The sequence below is a fragment of the Dendrobates tinctorius genome, unplaced genomic scaffold (assembly GCF_039654945.1).
Source record: "Dendrobates tinctorius isolate UK_male_01 unplaced genomic scaffold, ASM3965494v1 ptg000037l, whole genome shotgun sequence".
NCBI classification, from domain to species: Eukaryota; Metazoa; Chordata; class Amphibia; order Anura; family Dendrobatidae; genus Dendrobates; species Dendrobates tinctorius.
Window position 1 is genome coordinate 24,053,215 of NW_027361705.1, and position 23,531 is coordinate 24,076,745.

A 23,531-nucleotide genomic window follows, 5' to 3' on the forward strand; every position below is an offset into this window, starting at 1 on the left:
CACTGAAACTGCCCTGAGGTCACCAATGACTTATTAACCACCAAGGCCAAGCGACACTACTCTGTCCTCCTCCTCCTGGACCTGTCCTCTGCCTTTGACACAGTGGACTGTTATGATGAGTCACCGAAGAAGGAACAAACAAAATACCAGCTAAGTCCAGAAAAACCAGAGAGGTTGGCAGCTATCGGATTGCAGACCCCTGAACCTAGCCACAACAACTAGCAGTAGCCGTGGGGGGTTCCTACGGTGCCCTAGACCCCTCGATCACAGACGGAGAACTATATAGCCTAAAGACAGAAAGGGGAAAAACTAAACTGCCCCAGAGCAGACCCCAAAGCAATAGGCAGCCCCAACATATAATGACGGTGAAGCAAGATGAAAACACTAACACAGATAGAAAAATAGGTTGAGCAAATGATGGGGCCCAAGCTAACTACATAGGACAGGATAGGAAAGCTGCTGTCTACCATTTGCAAAAACCCTATCAAAATGAGCCAACGGACTGATAGGAAAAACAGGCCCTGAAGTCGCTAGGCTTCAAAAGACTATATCAGCACTCAGGTATATTCTGAAGACAGAGCAAAATATCAACAGATCAGAGACAAAAATGGAGTTCAGCTCACCCCCGGCCGGGGATGGCAGAACTCCCAAAAAACAAGGCAAAACAAAAACAAAACTGAAGAGTACAAAGAAGAGCAGAAAAACTTAGCTTTGAGATGCAGGAATCAGACTGGTCTCCAAGAATCCAGCAGGAAAATCACTAGCCAGGAAGAAGGGCGTCGGCAGCCTTATATCCAGTCCTCAGTTCCAGCCACCCAGTCATCATCTAGCTGCCCAGGTGTTTGGTAATCAGCCTCACTACCTTCCTTCACCAGAGGAGGGAGTTCTTCAGACCTCAATGGTGAAGGGAAAAATGAACTCACGACAGTACCTCCCCCTTGAGGAGGGGTGACCGACCCCTCATCCATGCCACCAGGGCGATCCGGGTGAGCCCGATGAAAGGCACGCACCAATCTTTCGGCATGAATATCAGAGGCAGAGACCCAGGAATTGTCCTCCTGACCATAACCCTTCCACTTAACCAAATACTGGAGTCTCCGTCTAGCCAGACGGGAATCCAGTATCTTCTCTACCTCATATTCCATGTTACCTTCAACCAATATAGGGTCAGGAGGTGCCACCACAGGAACTACTGGTTCAACAAACCTCTTCAACAAGGACTTATGAAACACATTATGAATTTTAAATGTGACAGGAAGAGCCAACCGAAGAGAGACCGGATTAATAATCTCCAAAATCTTGTAAGGTCCAATAAATCTAGCCACCTTCATAGCGATATTTTTTGATGACAACCAAACCATATCACCCACCTTAAACTGGGGACCAACGGTCCTACGCCGGTTGGAAAATCGCTGGGCCTTTTCCTGGGAGAGAGACAACTTATACACTACTTGGTCCCAGATCTGGTGCATTCCCTCCACCACAGTGTCAACACCTGGGCAGGCAGAAGGCTCCACCTGCCCTGAAGAAAATCGAGGGTGAAAACCAAAGTTACAAAAAAAAGGTGACATCAAAGTGGCAGAACTAGCTCTATTATTTAAAGCAAATTCGGCCAAGGGCAAAAATGAAACCCAATCATCCTGATCGGCAGAAATAAAACATCTCAAATACGACTCCAAAGTCTGGTTTGTTCTCTCCGTCTGCCCATTGGTCTGAGGGTGAAACGCAGAGGAGAAGGACAACTGAATTCCCAGCTTGGAACAGAAAGTCCTCCAAAATCTAGACACAAACTGAACTCCTCTGTCAGATACAATGTTCTCAGGAATCCCGTGCAAGCGAACCACCTGTTGCAAAAACAAGGGCACCAACTCAGAGGAAGATGGCAACTTAGGGAGTGGTACAAGATGGACCATCTTAGAGAATCTATCACAAATCACCCAAATAACAGTCATTCTCTGAGAGACAGGCATATCAGAGATAAAATCCATTGAAATATGGGTCCATGGCCTCTTGGGCACCAGCAAAGGCATCAACAAGCCACTAGAGCGAGAACAAGGTTTAGAACGGGAGCAAGTCCCACAGGACTGCACAAAATTCCTGACATCATGAGACAAGGCGGGCCACCAAAAAGACCGACTCACCAGATCTCTAGTACCAAAAATACCTGGATGACCAGCCAATGCAGAGCAATGAACTTCAGACATCACTCTCTTCCTCCACTGGTCAGGAACATACAACTTTCCACTGGGACAACGCTCAGGTTTGTCCTCCTGAAACTCTTCCAGAGCACGTCTCAAATCGGGCGAGATGGCAGAAAGAACTACCCCCTTGCCTAAGATGGTAGCAGGCTTAGTCACAACAGGAGAATCAGCAAGGAAACTCCTAGAGAGGGCGTCTGCCTTGACATTCTTAGTGCCCGGAAGAAAAGAGACCACAAAATCAAAACATGTGAAAAACAAGGCCCACCTAGCCTGTCTAGGATTCAAGCGCTTGGCCGACTCCAGGTAAATCAAATTCTTGTGGTCAGTAAGGACCACGACTTGGTGTTTGGCTCCCTCCAACCAATGTCTCCACTCCTCAAATGCCCATTTCATGGCCAACAGTTCCCGATTCCCCACATCATAGTTACGTTTGGATGGGGATAACTTTCGGGAAAAGAAAGCACAAGGATTAATTTTAGATGTCACAGGATCTTTTTGGGACAACACCGCTCCTGCACCAATCTCAGAAGCGTCCACCTCCACCTGAAACGGGAGTGAGAAATCAGGTTGCCGCAAAACCGGAGCAGAAGTGAATCTTCGCTTCAGCTCCTGAAAGGAAGAAACAGCCTCCGGAGACCAATTCAGCACATCAGCACCCTTCCTAGTCAAATCCGTCAATGGCTTGGCAATACCAGAAAAATTAGCTATAAATTTCCGATAAAAATTAGCAAAACCCAAAAACTTCTGGAGGGCCTTCAAAGAAGTGGGCTGAACCCAATCGTAAATGGCCTGTACCTTGGCCGGGTCCATTTCAATAGTTGACGGAGACAAAATAAATCCCAAAAATGAAATCCTCTGTACCCCAAAAAGGCATTTCAATCCCTTGACATACAGGGAATTCTCCCTCAAAATCCGGAACACAGTCCGAACATGTTCCACATGAGAGTCCCAATTCTTGGAGAAGATCAAAATATCATCCAGATAGATAATCAAAAATTTATCCACAAAGTCTCGGAATATATCGTTCATGAAGCACTGGAAGACAGAAGGCGCATTAGTGAGCCCAAAAGGCATCACCAGGTACTCAAAATGTCCCTCCGGAGTATTAAACGCAGTCTTCCATTCATCCCCATGCTTAATGCGAATAAGATTATACGCCCCCCTGAGGTCAAGCTTGGTAAACCAGCAAGCACCTTTAACTCTGGAGAATAGATCAGAAATCAGGGGTAACGGATACTGATATTTAATAGTAATTTTGTTGAGGGCACGATAGTCAATACAAGGCCTTAATGAACCATCCTTTTTAGCCACGAAAAAAAACCCAGCACCTAAGGGTGAAGAGGATGGTCTAATATGACCCTTCTCCAATGCCTCCTTAATATAGGATCGCATAGCCTCGTGCTCGGGTACAGATAAATTGAAAAGCCGACCCTTGGGGAATTTACACCCCGGGTTCAGCTCAATTGCACAGTCATAACTCCTATGAGGAGGCAAAGACGCAGACTCATTCTCACTAAATATATCATAAAAGTCAGCCAAATAGTCAGGAACATCATGCGACTGGGGAGAGGTGAAGAAAACAGGAGCATCACTAAGGGCACACCGACAACCCCAACTCACCACAGACAAAGATTTCCAATCCAGAACTGGATTATGGATTTGCAACCAGGGAAACCCCAGAATGATATCATGCAAATTATGCAACACCAAAAATCTGCAATTTTCTTGATGGTCTGGGGCGACCCGCATTACCACCTGGGTCCAAAACTGAGGTTTATTCTTCGCCAAAGGAGTAGCATCAATAGGCGTCCTCAGAGGCGTCATAGGAAATCCACAACGTTTAGCAAAATCCAAGTCCATCAGGTTCAGAGCTGCTCCTGAATCCACAAAAGCCTTGGCAGAAAATGTTGACAGGGAGCAGATCAGAGTAATTGCCAGAAGAAACTTAGGTTGAACACCACCCACAGAAAACGTGTGTGCACAACGTTTCTCTCGTTTAGGGCAGACAGAAATAATATGCGAGGCATCTCCACAAAAAAAACACAGCTTATTACGCCTTCTGAACTCTTGACGTTGCACCCTAGACAAAACTCTATCACATTGCATAGGTTCAGACATTTGTTCAACAGGTGGTAACATCTCTCGTGTAGTTTTGCGTTCACGTAAACGCCGATCCACCTGAATGGCTAATGACATAGAATCGTCAAGATCAGAGGGAATAGGAAATCCCACCATAGTATCTTTTACAGTTTCTGACAAACCCTTCCGAAAGAGGGCTGCCAAGGCACCATCATTCCAGGTAGTAAGGACCGCCCACTTTCGGAATTTTTGACAGTACAACTCTGCCGAGTCCTGACCCTGGCTTAATGCCAACAGGGTCTTTTCAGCCTGATCAATAGCATTAGGTTCATTATACAACAACCCCAAGGCTTGAAAAAATGCATTCACATTATTCAGAATAGGATCATCAGGTTTCAAAGAAAACGCCCAATCCTGGGGATCGCCGCGCAGCAAAGAGATGACAATTTTAACCTGCTGTGCGGGGTTCCCCGACGAGTTAGGCTTCAAGGCAAAAAATAATTTACAATTATTCTTGAAATTCAAGAATTTAGACCGATCCACCAAAAATACATCAGGAGTAGGAATCTTTGGTTCAGCAGCATGTGAATGAGCAAGATAGGCGGAAATTCCCCGCACTTCAGCAGCGAGCTGCTCCACATGATCAGACAATTGCTTCATCTCCATTGAGAGAAAAATTCCCCCTACGGCCTCAGAGATATAGAGGAAAAAATATGCACACAAAAAAAAAAAAAAAAAAAAATTCTGACACTTTTTTTTTTTTCCTTTTACAATTCTCTCCTGCTATTGAGTACCCTAGGATTTGCGGTATGGCTGGTGATTCTGTTATGATGAGTCATCGAAGGAGGAAAAAACAAAATACCAGCTAAGTCCAGAAAAACCAGAGAGGTTGGCAGCTATCGGATTGCAGACCCCTGAACCTATCCACAACAACTAGCAGTAGCCGTGGGGGGTTCCTACGGTGCCCTAGACCCCTCGATCACAGACGGAGAACTATATAGCCTAAAGACAGAAAGGGGAAAAACTAAACTGCCCCAGAGCAGACCCCAAAGCAATAGGCAGCCCCCAACATATAATGACGGTGAAGCAAGATGAAAGCACTAACACAGATAGTGTGAAGGGGTGAAGGGGTTAAGGATATCCAGCCATCCTTAAAGACAAAAATGTCCAGGAAGGATGGGAAATGTATCAGGTTTTGCTGATTTTTTTGTGCCAAAACCTGATTCTATAGAACAGAACTTTTTTTTCAACACTAAACTTTATCAGCATGCATAAGAAACAAGTCTAGCATGCCAGAAACACAGCAAAAATGAGAGAGATCAGGTTTTGCTGCAGGAATTGGAAAACTTGGAAGGTCAGCAGTCTATCAAATACTTAATTTTCCCGACTGTATATACTGGCCCAAAGTACGCTCTGGCTGGCCTCCATTACATGAAGAGAGTCCTATGGATAAGTCATAAGAATGTAGGCAGACATATTTTTAGGTATGTGCCAACTATAAGAATAACGTATATTGAACACCATGTAAATCTAACTTCAAAGGGAATCTGTCACCAATCTGTCAGAAGGTTTTTGCTACCTCATCTGACAGCAGCACAAAATTAGGAAAAGACAGATTCCAGTGATGAGTCACTTAGCTTACTGTGGCAGATGTGACACAGAGTTCTTAGATACAGCACATACAATAGAAGAGCTGAAAAGCTGCCACAGGCCACACCACAGCTATGTACATTATCTATAGACAGTGAGCTGCTTATCACAGGAGGGGCGGAGTCGAACTTGGTGTCACCTGTTGCTGCAGTCTGAGCAGTGATAAAGTCCTGGTGATAAAACCTTCATTATAAGTAAACAACAGCACACAGCCTCATAAGGGACACATCGATGAGTTACCCATTTAAACCCTACCTCATACTTTATTCAGATTACATAGCGAAAGCCTGCTGATGGATTTCTTTAAATCTATAGATGTATTTCCATCCTTTGGCAATTAAAAGAAAACATCTGATAATCCCTGATGAGTTGGTACCTGGCCTGGTATCAATGGCCTGGTATCAATAGTCGTAGCCGCACAAAGCGAACACTCAGACGGCAGCAAGATTTCTCCCCCTTCATGAGTCCGGAAGGGAGTGATCACAGCCTTCTTGGTCCGGCTCACAGACCGACCCACTGAATAATGACAAATGTAACGTTTTTTCCTATGATTTATTCCGCCCATATTTTTTTTTTAAGTACTTTACAAAAGTCCTCATTTAAAGGGATTTTTCCTTGTTAAAGGTCACCTTTACAGATTCCTGAGCAAAGAAAAATAGAACTTGGTTCCATGTGATTATGGGCCTTGTAACATGCAGCTATGACTTGTTACCCTTGTCTTCCGTCTCGTACAGTAACGGTCTCACCAGACTCCAGTTCATTCTTCTTCTGTTCATAAAGTTCTAACAGATACCGGTCCGGCTTTATGTTGGCCTCACGCAATTCTAACATGATCTTCTCCACTTTCTGGAGGCTTCTTGCATTCTTCATGCTCCGTCCTGCAATGTATAGTTTGAACTCTTCTAGTTCAATAAGCTTACAGGTGTCCTCCTCACAAATGTTCTTCACTTCTTTTGATTTGTCCATTTGAGGGAAGAAAACAAGACCAGATGACTTCTCAAGTGTCTCAAGAGGGACCTGAAATTCTGGCAACTGATGCTGAAAGCTGATGGGGACGTTGGGAACAATAAAAGCTCCTTCAGCTAGAGTCTCCTCAGAGGGCTTCCTCCTGGCGAGGATCACCTTATACAGATGTGTGGGCACGACTACATCATCACTGCCAATAACCTGAAATAAAAAATTAGCAAGAACATCTTCATTACACCAAAAAGATCACAGTGCACCACCACAAATTGCAGTAGGCCTCTGTGCACCTACATGGAGATTTCCACATCGCCTCTCACACACCCCACCCATCTTCACTATTAAAGTTTAAACTTTAAGGACTTGTAAGATTTAGAAAACGAATATTAAAATGCCATCAAATAGCAAAAGCGAAAGAAGCTGTGGTGGGCATCTCTATTCCTGGGGACCCAACTGGCCCCCAATAATAGAAACTTTCAGCCCACTTATTTCACTGTTATCTGACAATTGGGTCCCGGGAAGCGGGGACTGCATTAATGGATAAATAGAAAATCATCAAATACCTTTATTACAAATTAGATTGTTTAAAAGTGCCACCAACAAGGTGCATTCATTCTCACTAACCTGTCCGTCCAATGCCTAATGTCAGGTCTGTGGCAACAGAAAGGGAACCTGTCACCAGTAGTGACATAACAGCTAAAACTATGACTTTACTCAGCGTCTGTGCTGCATTCCATAAATGCTTATATACCCCCTGTATACTCCCAAAAGAACCTTTAAAGTTCTCCCGCGTTGTATGAAAATCGGGTCGGTCCTGTCTGATGGCCATGGTTTCGGGCCTCTTGATCCCTCCCCCCCGACAGCTGCTCGCCGCCCTCTTCCCCGACTGCTGCTCGTCGCCCTCTTCCCCGACTGCTGCTCGCCGCCCTCTTCCTCGGCTGCTTCTCACCGCCCTCCTCCTTCAACTGACATGGATGATGCCTCACGTCAAGATTTCGCCAGGCAATGTGGATGCATCAAGGAGTCACCTACGTCAATTAAAGAAGGAGAACAGTGAGCAAGAGCCAGGGGGAGGGATGGGGAGGCCTGAAACCACAAATCCAGCCTTTATAGTGCCCACAGAATGATAATGAAATGTGGCAGCCCACTAGAAAAAAATCTGATGCAAAGTTACAAAGCACCAGAATTTTATAGTGCTCACAGAATTATAATAATGACATTGAGCAGCCTACTGAAAAAAAAAGTGGAAGCCAAGTTACAGAGTATCAAAATTGTGTATTCTAATAAAGGAAGTTCCAGACTCTATAGTGCTGACAGAATGATAATGAACTGGAGTATCCCACTGGAAAAAAAAGAAGCCACGTAAGAGAGTGTCAGAAGGGTGTACTCTAGTAAGGGAAAAAAGGAAGTTCCAGACTCTATAGTGCTGGCAAAATAATAATGACCTGAAACTGACCATTGAAAACAGAGTGGTAGCCAAACTACAAAGCATTCGCATTGGAACAGTTCCAGCTAGACTGGTACAGTTAGGTCCATATATATTTGGACAGAGACAACATTTTTCTAATTTTGGTTCGAGACATTACCACAATGAATTTTAAACAAAACAATTCAGATGCAGTTGAAGTTCAGACTTTCAGCTTTCATTTGAGGGTATCCATATTAAAATTGGATGAAGGGTTTAGGAGTTTCAGCTCCTTAACATGTGCCACCCTGTTTTTAACCCCTTCACTACCAAGGGTGGTTTGCACGTTAACTCCCGGGCCAATTTTTACAATTCTGACCACTGTCACTTTATGAGGTCATAACTCTGAAACGCTTCCATGGATCCCGGTGATTCTGACATTGTTGTCTCGTGACATATTGTACTTCATGTTAGTGGTAAAATTTTATTCAAATAACTTGCGTTTATTTGTGAAAAAAAACGGAAATTTGGCGAAAATTTTGAAAATTTCGCAATTTTCCAACTTTGAATTTTTATGCCCTTAAATCACAGCGATACGGCACACAAAAAACATGATAACTAACATTTCCCACATGTTTACTTTACATCAGCACAATTTTGGAACCAAAATTTTTTTTTGTTAGGAAGTTATAAGGGTTAAAAGTTGACCAGCGATTTCTCATTTTTACAACACCATTTTATTTTTAGGACCACATCACATTTGAAGCCACTTTGAGGGGTCTATATGATAGAAAATACCCAAAAGTGACACCATTCTAAAAACTGCACCCCTTATGGTGCTTAAAACCACATTCAAGAAGTTTATTAACCCTTTAGGTGCGTCAGGAATTTTTTGAATATTTAAAAAAAAAAAAAAATATGAACATTTAACTTTTTTTCACAAAAAAAATACTTCAGGTTCAATTTTCTTTATTTTACCAAGGGTAACAGGAGAAATTGGACTGCAAAAGTTAATGTGCAATTTTTCCTGAGTACGCCGATACCTGATATGTGGGGGGGAACCACTGTTTCGGCGCATGGCAGACCTCAGTAGGGAAGGAGCGCCGTTTGACTTTTTCAATGCTAAATTGGCTGGAATTCAGATCGGACGCCATGTCGCGTTTGGAGAGCCCCTGATGTACCTGAACAGTGGAAACCCCCCCCCAAGTGACCCCATTTTGGAGACTAGACCCCCCAAGGAACTTATTTAGATATGTGGTGAGAACTTTGAACCCACAAGGGCTTCACAGAAGTTTATAACGTACAGCGGTACAATTAAAAAAATCATATTTTTTCCACAAAAATGATCTTTTCACCCCCAATTTTTATTTTTCCAAGGGTAACAGGACCCTAAAAGTTATTGTGCATTTTGTCCTGAGTACGCCGATACCCCATATGTGGGTGTAAATGACTATTTGGGCGCATAGCAGAGCTCGGAAGGGAAGCAGCGCCATTTGACGTTTTTGGCTAGAATTGAGATCGGACACCATGTCGCGATTGGAAAACCCCTGATGTACAAAAACAGTGGAAACCCCCCACAAATGACACCATTTTGGAATCTAGACCCCCCCCAAGGAACTTATCTAGATGTGTGGTGAGCACTTTGAACCCCCAAGGGCTTCACAGAAGTTTATAATGCCCAGGCATGAAAATAAAAAAAATCGTATTTTTTCCACAAACATGATCAGTTAGTCTCCAATTTTTTTATTTTCCCAAGGGTAACAGGAGAAATTGGACCCCAAAAGTTGTTGTCCAATTTGTCCTGAGTACGCTGATACCTCATATGTGGGAGAAAACTACTGTATGGGCACACGTCAGGGCTCGGAAGGGAAGTAGTGACGTTTTGGAATGAAGACTTTGATGGCATGGTCTGCGGGTGTCATGTTGCTTTTGGAGAGCCCCTAATGTACCTAAAATATTGAAACTCCTCACAAGTGACCCCAATTTGGAAAATAGACCCCCCATGGAACTTATCTAGATGTTTGGTGAACACTTTGAACCCCCAAGTGCTTCACAGAAGTTTATAACGCCTGGGCGTGAAAAGAAAAAAAATCATTTTTTTCCGCAAAAATGATATTTTTGCCCCCAATTTTTTATTTTCCTAAGGGTAACAGGAGAAATTGGACCCCAAAAGTTGTTTTGTAATTTGTCCTGAGTAGGCTGATACCGCATATGTGGGGGTAAAACACTGTTTGGGCGCATGGCAGAGCTTGGAAGGGAAGGAGCACCATTTGACTTTTTCAACGCAGAATTGGCCGGAATTGAGATTAGACGCCATGTTGCATTTGGAGAGCACCTGATGTGCCCAAACAGTGGAAAGCCCACAATTATAACTCCAACCCTAACCCCAACACACCCCTAACCCTAATCTCAGCCCTAATCCTAGCCCTAACCCTAATGGGAAAATGGAAATAAATACATTTTCTTTTAGTTTTATTATTTTTCCCTAACTAAGGGGGTGATAACGGGGGGTTTGATTTACTATTTATGGCGGTTTTTATGTTTGGCGGCTGTCACACGCTAAAAGACGCTTTTTATTGTAAAAATAGTTTTTGCATCACCACATATTGTGAGCTATAATTTTTCCGTATTTTGACCCACCGAGTCATGTGAGGTCTTATTTTTTGCGGAACGATTTGACGTTTTTATTGGTACCATTTTCGGGCACGTGACATTTTTCGATCGCTTTTTATTCCGATTTTTGGGACGCAGAATGAACTAAAACCAGCGTTTCATGAATTTCTTTTGGGGGGGTGCGTTTACACTGTTCCGCGTGCGGTAAAATTGATAAAGCGGTTTTATTCTTTGGGTCAGTACGGTTACAGCGATACCTAATTTAGGTCGTTTTTTATGTTTTGTCAGTTTTTTGCAATGAAAACAATTTTATATAAAAAATAATTATTTTTGTATCGCTTTATTCTGCGAGCTATAACTTTTTTATTTTTTTGCAGATGATGCTGTATGGTGGCTCGTTTTTTGCGGGACAAGATGACGCTTTCAGCGGTACCATGGATATTTATATGCGTCTTTTTGATCGCGCGTTATTGCACTTTTTGTTCGGTGGTATGATAATAAATTATTATTTTTTGCTTCGTTTTTTATTTTTATTTTTTAAGGGATTCGCTAAAGGGGTTAACTAATGGGACAGTTTTATAGGGCGGGTCGCTACGGACGCGGCGATACCAAATATGTGTACTTTTATTATTTTGTTTTTTTTTATTTTGAAAAAATGGATTTATTGGGGAATATTTTTGTTTTTTTTTATTAATTTATTTAGCGATTTTTTGTTAAATTATTTCTAACACTTTTTTTTTTTTTACTTTATTACCTTGTCCCAGGTGGGACATCACTGTCCTCTGACAGATCGCTGATCTGTCACATCACAGATCACTGTGACAGATCAGCGATCTGTCACAGGCAGTTCAGCAGACTTCCTCATGCCTGCGCTTTGCAGGCAGTGAGGAAGTCAGCTCCCTACAGGCCCCCGTCGCTATCTTGGATCCGGGGGTCTGTAGGGAAAGAGACCCCCGCAGCAGCGCTGCACATTGCGCTGCCGTGGGGGGCTCAGGGAAGCACGGAGGGAGCCCCCTCCCTGTCGATGCTTCCCTTTAACCCCCGGTACACCGCGATCGCATTTGATCGAGGTGTGAAAGGGGTTAACATGTCGGGGGCGGTCCGTGACAGCCCCTGACACATTGTGCTGGGTGTCAGCTGTGATAATCAGCTGACACCCGGCCGCGATCAGCGGCGCTCACCACGTGGGCGCCGCTGATTGCTGGGACGTAATATTCCGTTCTTTGTAATTACGTCCATTGTAGGTAAGGGGTTAAAAGGACCAAAAGTAATTGGACAATTGACTCCAAGGCTATTTCATGGACAGGTGTGGGCAATCCCTTCGTTATGTCATTCTCAATTAAGCAGATAAAAAGGCCTGGAGTTGATTTGAGGTGTGGTGCTTGCATTTGGAAGGTTTTGCTGTGAAGGAAACATGCGGTCAAAGGAGCTCTCCATGCAGGTGAAACAAGCCATCCTTAAGCTGCAAAAACAGAAAAAAACCCATCCGAGAAATTGCTACAACATTAGGAGTGGCAAAATCTACAGTTTGGTACATCCTGAGAAAGAAAGAAAGCACTGGTGAACTCATCAATGCAAAAAGACCTGGGCTCCCACGGAAGACAACAGTGGTGGATGATCGCAGAATAGTCTCCATGGTGAAGAGAAACCCCTTCACAACAGCCAATCAAGTGAACAACACTCTCCAGGAGGTAGGCGTATCAATATCCAAATCTACCATAAAGAGAAGACTGCATGAAAGTAAATGCAGAGGGTTCACTGCACGGTGCAAGCCACTCATAAGCATCAAGAATAAAAAGGCTAGACTGGACTTTGCTAAAAACATCTAAAAAATCCAGCACAGTTCTGGAAGAACATTATTAGGACAGATAAAACCAAGATCAACCTCTACAAGAATGATGGAAAGAGAAAAGTATAGTGAAGGCGAGGTACAGCTCTCATGATCCAAAGCATACCACATCATCTGTAAAACACGGCGGAGGCAGTGTGATGGCTTGGGCATGCATGGCTGCCAGTGGCACTGGGTCACTAGTGTTTATTGATGATGTGACACAGAACAGAAGCAGTCAAATGAATTCTGAGGTATTCAGAGCCATACTGTGTGCTCAGATCCAGCCAAATGCAGCCAAACTGATTGGTCGTCGTTTCATACTACAGATGGACAATGACCCAACACATAAAGCCAAAGCAACCCAGGAGTTTATTAAAGCAAAGAAATATTCTTGAATGGCCAAGTCAGTCACCTGATCTCAACCCAATTGAGCATGCATTTCACTTGTTAAAGACTAAACTTCAGACAGAAAGGCCCACAAACAAACAGCAACTGAAAACTACTGCAGTGAAGGCCTGGCAGAGCATCAAAAAGGAGGAAACACAGCGTCTGGTGATGTCCATGAGTTCAGGACTTCAGGCAGTCATTACCAACAAAGGGTTTTCAACCAAGTACCAGAAATGAACATTTTATTTACAATTATTTAATCTGTCCAATTACTTTTGGTCCCTTTAAAAACAGGGTGGCACATGTTAAGAATCTGAAACTCCTAAACCCTTCATCCAATTTGAATGTGGATACCCTCAAATGAAAGCTGAAAGTCTGAACTTCAACTGCTTCTGAGTTGTTTTGTTTAAAATTCATTGTGGTAATATCTAGAACCAAAATTAGAAAAATGTTGTCTCTGTCCAAATATATATGGACCTAACTGTATTTGCACTAACAGCAGTGATGAGGGCAACAGTTCCAAGCATTTACCCTGGTTTTGGATATTATACCAAGTACGCCCCCCAGATTACGATTACGGCTGATTGCTGGCACAAATCACACATAGGTGCAAAAACGACAAAGAATATTTGCCAGAATCACCCATGATGCCAATGATCATACCATGGAGGTGTTGCAAACCTGCCATTCGCTGCCCCACGAAGCCTTTTATTGCATATTATGCCCATAGCTCCTCATTTAAATTCTGAATTTATAATTTATTAAATTAGAATCTCACCCTGGTTACTGAGCAAACAGGTAGCTCTTAGTGAGAATGTGCGGTGTCTTTCACCCTGAACTAAGAAATTTAGTGGATCGGAGGCTGCCGATAAGAGGAACTTCATTTCACGACTGAACGCTTCTCAACACAATCAGGCAGGAGCAGAAAGCAATGATCAGCCAGACTGAAGGAGGCTCATTGTTTTCTAGAACACGGCGGCCGACCGGTCATCTCTGAAGTCACTACATGAACATGTGGTGGTAAACAGCGGCTCACCTGATAAGTGACACTTTTCTTGCCGTCCTCATTCTGCACGGGTAACAGCAGGGGGCCGCTCACAATCCAGACATCGTCGAATCGCTGTGTCAGGTCTCGACAATACATTTCAAACCTGGATAAAGATTTCAAGCAATGAGAAAAATGAGCCGCCATTACTCCATTGTAGGACTGATCTCATTACACTACACATGCAATGGCCTGGCTGATGACTGTCCCCGGAGAACATGTCCACCTCAAGCCGCCTTCGGTTATGTCATTCGTTGCAGATATTTCTACCTATCTGTGTCTGAAGCTCCAGATACGGTTCTCCTAGACCTGTGAATAGGAAATTTACCTAGTTACATAGTAATCCAGAAGCAGAGGGGTGTCACCATACAAATAGATGCCATCCAGGACAGAGTATGAAATCACCGTGAATAATGACATTTATGGGGTGGGGTATTCCCATCCCATAAAGTGATGGCATGTTACTTTATGATCGGTGGAGGTCTGACCTATGGGCCCCTCACCGATCCTGAAAATGTTGCACTCTCTACAAAGTGACGCCAGAGGGGAACTACAGCTCAGCGGTATACCACCACCTTCCTCAGCGCCTGTGCTGCATTACAGAAAGTTGTATACTATGTCCTGACTCCCCCTTATGTCTCCAAAAAAAAAAACTACTGAATTGCTCCAGCAAGGTATACAAATTAGGACGGTCCGGTCCCAGGGGTGTCATTACAGCGGGGCCTGTCCCTCCTCTCCCCTGCTAAAAGCCGTCTTCCAGCTTTGATTGATGTGGATGACGTGTCCTGTGTCATCCACATACCTGAATGAAATCTCGCGCCTGAGCAGGGACATTGCCGGATCGCACAAACGCACTTTCCTCTTCTCTACTGCAGGCCGAGCCTAAAACCTAACTGCGCATGCGCCGGTACATGTCTTTCCAGCTCCTGCTTACCAAAACCATTTTAGCTATATTGTTTTCTGGGCAAAATGGTTCCGGTAAGAAGGAGCCAGAAAGAAAGGAAGGCTGTAGAAGGCAGCCATGTCTCGTCATATCTTTGTGTCTGTGACATTGAAGGCTCAATGTGGGTTCAAGCTGCAGTGGTCCAGGAAAGACCACGATATGTTAAAAGGATTGTCCATTACTGAACAGCCCCTCATTAAATGCTAAAGGACCCCAGATTTTATAAAAATAAAAAATATATTTCTAGATATTTACACACACATGTCGGATGGAGGTTATTCCAGCAATTTTTAATCGCTGGTATAACCCGAGTCTTTTGATAGAGGACACTGGTGTCACAGGAGCGTTGCAGACTGCCACACCGATCAGCTGCAGCCTTCAGTCAGGTGAAGCCATTTTGTCTGATGCCACGATGAAGGCTGGAGCCGACTGTCATGTCACATAACCTCTGGAAGACAGCTCCAAAAATCACTGAGATGTTGAGTCCGGGTGGTAAGGAGGTGATTTTTGCTATTGACAACCCCTTTAATCTTTGAACATGAGGCAGGACTGCATCTGCATTTCAGAATGTAAAGTAAATCCCTGTTGACCATGGACCTTACCGATTCCAGAAGCCGGCGTTGTTTTTATAGTTTTGGGGCACAATGTTTGACAGGTAAAATGTTTCAGCCATGGCCTCCTGTGGACGTAAAAGGGAACTGATGTAAATAGTCAAAATAGTAAGGGTCTGTGCACACGCTGCAGAGTTGTCACTTTTTTTCTGCACAGATTTGTCTTAAAGTGAATTAGAATCCTGAAGTCTCATGCACTTATTGCTTATTTGTGACTTGCAGATTTCACTCATATTAATAAGTGGGAAAAATCTGCACCAAAAAAACATTTAAAAAATGGGGCAAAAACGCATGTATTACACGCCGTTTTTCGTGCCAAGAGATGCCGAAATGGTACAGAAATTTCTGCACCAAACATTTAATGTCTGCACACACCATAAAGCTTTATGACAAGTCAAAGTAATGAACTTTATATTCCATATTCTTATATAAATACAAAAAGAAAACAAGACGAATTTTTATAGATTTTCTTCTTCAGATAAGCAGAAAACAGATTCTTACTGTAGAATATTTACTGTCCCCCGCTGGCGCCATGTGACCCCGGGACCACCCGCTACGTAAATAGTCTTCATTGCTGGCACTAAATAATTGCGGAATGTTTGGATCCGGTTTAAATCGGCAGTGTTTCCGGTCAGCAACGCCTAAGGAAAAGATAAAAAAAGAAGAACATGTTCTAAAACCTAGACAAACAAAATAAAGCACAAAACCCCCTGAATTGGGGGGCAACTATATTTATACTGAGCCGTCCTGCTGTTTACAGTCCCAAGAGGGGCCTTTCCATTGGCAGCTGTATACGACCATTAGGGCTCGCTCCCACTGGCGATTAAAGAATAATAATAATCAGATTGCATTCGTACCAATTTAATCCTATATTTCATTATTTATCAGTGGCGGGTTTTTGCCAGCGCTGATTGGATTGCAATCGGACAGGAAAAAAAAATGGCAGCATGCTGTGATTGCACGCCAAATTCGGTTCTCACGCACCCATACAAGTCTATAGGAGAGTGTGTAACATCGCACTGCACTCGAATATCAGATGATCATTTCCACTGTGGATTTGGTCACTAATCCACAACAAAACGTGTAATGATTCCACAGAAGGAACCAGCATTTGTTGATCGTGGATTCCACCCTGCTCCGTTACTAAGCATTATTGAATAGGGTGAAATCCACAATCAAAATCTGTACATGAATGAGCACGCTGCAGATCTGACGTCAGCACCATGCTTTCATTTTTTTGCAATGTGTGACTGAGACTTTCAAGTCTTCTAGACTGCTGCAGACTAAACCACAATTCCGCAAAGTGTGAACTTGGCCTCAGGACATGCCGCAGCCTCACTTAAAGAGGACCTGTCACCTGTGTGTGGCTGCACGTACGATGTAAGAAAAGAGAGAGCAGCCACAGACCGACGGTTTTACAAATCATAACTGATTAAGAAAGACGTCCAGCAGTGTCCCTAATGACAGGCTAAAGGTCCGGACTGTCTAGAAAAATATCAGGTCCGAACTTCCGGGTTGTGGGATCCCGACATACAGAGCGAGATCCAACAACCCTCCGTGGCCTCCGTGACAGTAAAGTGCGAGGCCGATGATCTACACCAGAGCGGATACATCATTTACTGAGAGGCGAGGTAACCGCTCTAATGATGTTACCGACTGGTAACTGCTACGTACCGGACGGGGCGACACTGGTTTGGCTCCAACGTGAGATTTCATGACACCTCACGAGGTCTCACACTGTGGGAATCTGAATGCCACGATCTAACAACATGCAAGTTTGAACCTGAATTTTGCTAGAAAGTCGGGTCTTTTAGGTTGGTATTAGCAACACTTTTTTTATTTCATTTCTGCCCATAGGTTGTTTAAAAAAAAAAAATTAAAAATCACCAGTCGGAGGCTGCCCGCTGTTCTCTTAAATAAAAAGGGCGACCTGAGACTGGTGACAGGCGCTCTGTAATGTGACCGCTCTAGACAAATGTCTAATGCTACAGTTTTCCCAACACTGAAGTCAGTAAGTGAAAACGGAGTCAACTCAAAAACAAATAGAAGAGGTTTGAAAACTTTTTTTTTTACTGCATGGGAATAAACAATAAGAATTCACTACAACGTTGTCTGGCCTAAGTGGTGAATTGTCAGAAAAAATACTAAATGCATCAAAAATGAGATGTGTAAAAGTGCCACTAAAAATGGATAACTGTGATCCTGACATATTGTTAGACCTCTGGGAATCCAGTGCTGAATAAAGGGGGCTGTCCCACTCTCTGTCTTCAGGGGGGCACAGCTCCCGGTGAGCATGAAGTCAGAAAATAGGAACGGCACTGAGCGCCCGATACATTGTGACAGATGAGACGAGCCGCATGTTTCCACCGCTCACTGGAACGGAGCGCTCAGCTGCTGTTACAGGAGGCGGCTCTGGCTCCGCTTGTAAACATTATTATTATGCTTTAGCTTATATAGCGCCATTAATTCCACAGCGCTTTACAAAGCTTGTCTTCACTGTCCCCATTGGGGCTCACAATCTAAATTCCCTATCAGTATGTCTTTGTAGTGTGGAAGGAAACCGGAGAACCCGGAGGAAACCCATGCAAACACGGGGAGAACATACAAACTCCTTGCAGATGTTGTCCTTGGTGGGATTTGAACCGAGGACCCCAGAGCAGCAAAGTAAAGGTGCTAACCATTGAGCCACCATACACTTTGTTGCCCATTGTGCTCCTTACTAAGAGACCAGCCGAGGTAATGGAATTAATTCCCTTTTTACTCACCAACTATTTTCTCTTTTGTAAGATGCTCAATGACCCAACGTGGGGTCTTCTTTGCTTGATCATAAGATAAAGCATGACCGATATATTGCCTGACCTCCTCTCCACTCTGCGGGAATCCAAACTCCTCCAATGGAGACTTCTGTACTGGTTCTGGGGGAAAAAAAAAAAAGGGTTAATATTAACATTATATCTGGTTCAGTAGGATCAACCCTCCTAAGCCATCTAGATGGCCACGCAAATAAGTAAAAATAAAAAAAAATTAATAAAATGATAACGTGACGTCTTCAATCTGATCTTATTACCTAGAAATCTACACTTGTCTTTATATGTAAATGAACGGTTAAGATCTATGGGCCGGACATAGATCTCCCTGAGAATCTGCCTCCAGAGACTTTTTTAAATAAAAGGAGGTGTTACCAGTGTAGATCAGGAGAGCTGACTGTCAGTCATTACATGTCTCACACCAGCAATGCCGCATTTCATGTAAAGTTGTCCACTGCTAGGACAACCCCTTGTCATACCCCACGCTTTGCCCCAATAAGATAAAAAAGCCTATACTCACATCCCGTGCCTGCGCTGCTCCCACGGTGTCAGCACGCGCTCTCTGCAGGGCTCTCATGCGGTTTGACACTGACACACAATCAGCGCTGGCATCACTGTCCCCACCCTTCATATGAATTGAACATGAAGAGGAAGTCGGAGATCAGCCGCAGTCCGGACTTACTCTTCATGTACAATTCGTGTGAAGGCGCGGACAGTGACGCCAGCGCTGATTGGGCACCGGAGTCACGTGTCACATCGTACAAGAGCCCCAGGACCGCACGTACCGGCCCCGCGGAAACAACGATGGCACAAGGGGCGAGGATAAGCTTTATGTAATCTCTGTAATCATTCTGCACCAAAATACTATCTGTGCCAACTGTTGGCGGCATAAACTTAAAGTGAAGCAAACAATGGTGTAAATTGCTGTTGTTTCACAATACAACTCAGCCTGCAGAAAAAACACCAAATATCAGAGCTACAGACAAAAAAAGAAAAAAAGTGTATAAAAAACAGAACAGAAGAGATGCTGAGCAGTGATGAGCGTGCTGAGGTGTTATCTGGGCATGCTTGAGCGCTAACAGTGACTTTGGTGTGCTGAATAATATGTTCTAGTCCCTGCGTCTGCATGTGTAGGGTCGGTGGGCTGAGCTGGGGGTTGGTCCCTCTATATACCGCGCAGAGACAAAACAGAGACAAGATTGAGGCAGGTTCTGGGTGCAACAGGTCCAAGTTTATTCCACTCGCCGTCCGCCTGACGGCCTCTGCAGTACACCGCAGTTCTCTTCACCTCACGGCCCTCCGTTTCTAGGGCCCGTTATACACACCGTACTTTCACACTAGGGACGCACATGCACGTACCGTCCCTTCTTCACTGTTTGACGCTCCTGACAGGTCCGTCACTGTGGCCGCCTTAGGCCACTAAACCAACAGCAATTTTACTGGTCAGGCGTCGTGTCAAATACGGTGTCCCACACCCGGTGTCTCGTCTCCACTGCAGTACTTTCCTGTCAGGACCACCCCTCTGACGTTCTCTCTCCTCAGAGCGCACAGACTGTGGTAGTCCTCCTGTCACCTGACCTCCCCATGGGGACTGGAACTTTCTGGAACCCTCCCTCAGTATTTATACCTTTCCTGGTTCCCTGTAACTCCGCCCCCATGACCAACGGTTTCCTAAGCCCTAAGCTGATGTCAAGTCCTTTGCTCACACTCCTCCCTGCCCTCTAATGGTCAACCCAGGTACTGCACGTCCACTACACTTTCCCAGCTGTTTCCCCACTGTAGTAACTGACAACTATCTGTACTGTGCAAACCTTTCCTTCTCTATACTGACAGGGCCGTCCGGTCACCTTCCCTACACATGTCTCGTGACAGCCGTGACACATGTAAGGGTATGTTCCCACGGTCAGTGGACGCTGTGTACATCCGCAGCCTCCAGATGTTACAGCACAGTGGAGGGGGTGTCATCATATCCCACGCCCACTATGCGGGCAGACGCCTCCGTCTTCCATGTGGAGCGTCTCTCCTGCCCGCAGCATGTCTATATATGTAGCGGAGACGCTCCACAGGATAAATCTCACCCGTACAATGTAATGGGAGCCGTGATCCCGCACGGTTCAGTGATCACATGTGGAATCAGCGGCGTTCAGAAGCCGGCAGCGCTGTGGATGGAGCGGACATGTGCTGCCAATACTGACCGTGGGAACATCCCCTGAGGAGTGACTGACAATCCCTGCATGTGCCGCTGCTGTCAGCCACGAGACATGCAGCCGCGGGGACCAGAGCATAGTATTCGAGCACGCCGAGCACTACGAGCACTCGAGCATGCCCAGATAACACTTCATCCGACCCCGCTCACTTATCACTGATTCCACGGTGTGGACGTTGCGCTTTTTAACTTCTCTCCTATAAACCGACACAGAACAGACCCCAGTCAGACCCCATAACGATCCATGGCCCCTCTGCTCCGTCCTGACATGAGGGGGCGCTGCAGTAAGGCAGAGGGTGAGAGGGGAGCTCGTACTGACGTCACTGAGAGCAGGGACCCGGATGCAGGCTGCAGCACACGCGTCTATGACAGGGCCTCCCTCCACAGGGGTAACGGCGCACACTCTCCACCAGGGGGCGGCTTTCTCACCTGGCTCGTCTCTTTTTCGCTCGTATAAGTACAGCGCGGCTAAGCAGGACGATGTGCTCAGTGTAGCCCCCAGCACGAAACCCCCCAGAAAGCGGCGGCTTATAATCCTGTAGGAAATATGTCCTGACATCTTCAAGTAGTTGTAAAAGACGAATGAACCGGAGCCGCCACCTGCTGGCCGGGAACAGTACAGCACTCGATTTAGAACCCAAGGCGTGCTACCAGCGACATCTTGCGGCCAGACTTGTTTATTGCATGTGAATAAATTGTATGTAGACGGGCGCCACCTACTGGCACGGAATGTGACTGCTGCTGTGCTGGTGATCGGACATGAGGCGTCACATATCTGAGCTGTGATTTGGGGTCACCTCAGGAGTCAGGTATAGGTGTAAGCAGGGCCGGACGGGGGCGAGAATTCAGCCGCGGCATTGTAGGTGCACAGGCCACGTGTGGGATGAATGTGAGACATCTCCGTGCACTTGTAGGTTGTAAGAAGTGAGGTTGGAGTAACACTACTCTATGGCTGAGTTCACACGTGGCGTTATTTTCGCGTTTCCGCGGCGGTTTTAACCGCGCGATTTTGCCGCGAAAACGCAAAAAATAAGCATCCCATGCATTCCTATGGGATTCCGCAATGCTTTGCTAATGCTGCGGTTTTTACCGCGGCGGAATCGCTTCGCGGAAAAACCGCAGCATGCTCATTAATTTGCGGAATCGCGGCGATCCCGCACCCATAGGAATGCATTGTTCCACTTACTTCCCGCATGTGGCTGTGCACATCATGCGGAAAGTAAGCAGAACAATTGCGGATGGTACCCACGGTCCGGAGGAGAGGAGACTGTCCTCCGGGCTGTGGGTACCATATCCCTGTTAAAAATAGAATTTAAAATAAAAAATATTGTTATTCTCACCTTCCGGCTCCCCGCGCAGCCTTCCCGCCTCTCTCCACACTCCCGGTCCCAGTAAGCCTTTGCGAAAATGCCCGCGATGGCGTCCGTTCTCGCGAGATCGCGAAGTCTCGCGGTCATTCGCGCGACGTCATCGCGAATGACCACGAGACATCGTGATCCCGCGAGAACGGACGTCATCGCGGGCATTTTCGCAAAGGATTACTGGGAACGGATGCGCGGGACGTCGGAAGGTAAGAATAACACTATTTTTTATTCTTTTTTACATTCTATCTTTTACTACTGATGCTGCATAGGCGGCTTCAGTAGTAAAATGTTGGTCACACTTGTCAAACACTATGTTTGACGAGTGTGACCAACCTGTCAATCAGTTCTCCAAGCGATGCTACAGATCGCTTGGAAAACGCTAGCATTTTGCAAGCTAAATAGGCTTGCAAAATGCTAGTTTTTTCGCGGGAATTTAAAATGCGATTTTCCCGCGGAATGGAATTCCTGCGGTAATTTCCGCGAGAGTTCCGGTACGTGTGCACTTAGCCTATGGCCGGGGTCAGACTTGTGAGAAACTCGGACGAGCCTCGCATCAATACCCGGCACTGCCACCAGCACTCGGGACCGGAGTGAGCGCTGCATGTATTTCTATGTGGCTGAGCGCTCCGGGCCGAGTGCCGGCGGCAGTGCCAGGTGTTGATGTGTGAGGCTCGTCCGAGTTTCTCACTTGTCTGACCCCGGCCTATAACACGGTCGCAGGTGGTCCAGTATCACAGCTCCGTCCTATTGCCGCTACTTTACCTACATATCGGGGTCTCGTAGATAATGATGAGGACGCTGCGCTCTCCATGGTGCTGGGGGTCTTCATACAGCTCACGGACCGAGATGTAGATACCCCCTGAGCTAATACTGATGACCCATGCTACAGACACCCCACATCTCCTCCCTTATTTCAGTATACCACCCTACCCGCGTCCTCCGTTCTGCTGATGACCTGAGGTTAGCATCCTCGATAATCAGAACCTCCCACTCCCATCTCCAAGACTATACACGTGCTGCGCCAATTCTTTGGAATGCACTTCCCAGGTCAATACGATTAATCCCCAATCCCCACAATTTTAAGCGTGCCCTGAAAATGCATTTATTCAGACTGGCCTATCGCCTCAACACATTAACCTAATCTATCCCTGTGTGGCACAGCCAAAAGTTTTACCATAACCAGGTTCCCCGCATCATGTTCCCACATGCTTTATGCATCCATTAGCCCTCTGTGTCCGTACTGTTACACACTTAACATTAGGGCTGGTCCATACAACTAGGGCAACTGTTACCACCCACCTCTCGTGTCTACCTCTTTTCTCACAGACTGTAAGCTTGCGAGCAGGGCCCTCATTCCTCTTGGTATTTATAATCTATGTGATTATTGTTATGCTGTAATGTCTATTGTCTGTACAAATCCCCTCTG

At 45.3% G+C, this 23,531-nt stretch overlaps 1 protein-coding gene across 1 annotated transcript; it reads right to left on the reverse strand.

Annotated features, from left to right (window-relative positions):
- Positions 1-6,307: 6,307 nt before the first annotated feature.
- LOC141088060 (nuclease EXOG, mitochondrial-like) lies at positions 6,308-21,338 on the reverse strand. The gene is made up of 6 exons (XM_073573930.1): positions 21,171-21,338; positions 18,494-18,643; positions 16,230-16,369; positions 15,720-15,796; positions 14,166-14,280; positions 6,308-7,097 (listed from the first exon to the last, which is right to left on the reverse strand). Exons 1-6 carry the CDS (start codon positions 21,298-21,300, stop codon positions 6,639-6,641), a joined length of 1,071 nt encoding a protein of 356 aa, XP_073430031.1. The 5' UTR covers positions 21,301-21,338; the 3' UTR covers positions 6,308-6,638.
- Positions 21,339-23,531: the final 2,193 nt, after the last annotated feature.

Coding starts and splice junctions, on each gene's coding strand:
- LOC141088060 (XM_073573930.1), bottom strand. CDS start 21,300: ATGTCAGGACATATTTCCTACAGGATTATAAGCCGCCGCTTTCTGGGG. Junction 18,644..21,170: donor GCGAAAAAGAGACGAGCCAG/GTGAGAAAGCCG, acceptor TTTTTCCCCCAG/AACCAGTACAGAAGTCTCCA. Junction 16,370..18,493: donor TACAAAAGAGAAAATAGTTG/GTGAGTAAAAAG, acceptor TCTTTTCCTTAG/GCGTTGCTGACCGGAAACAC.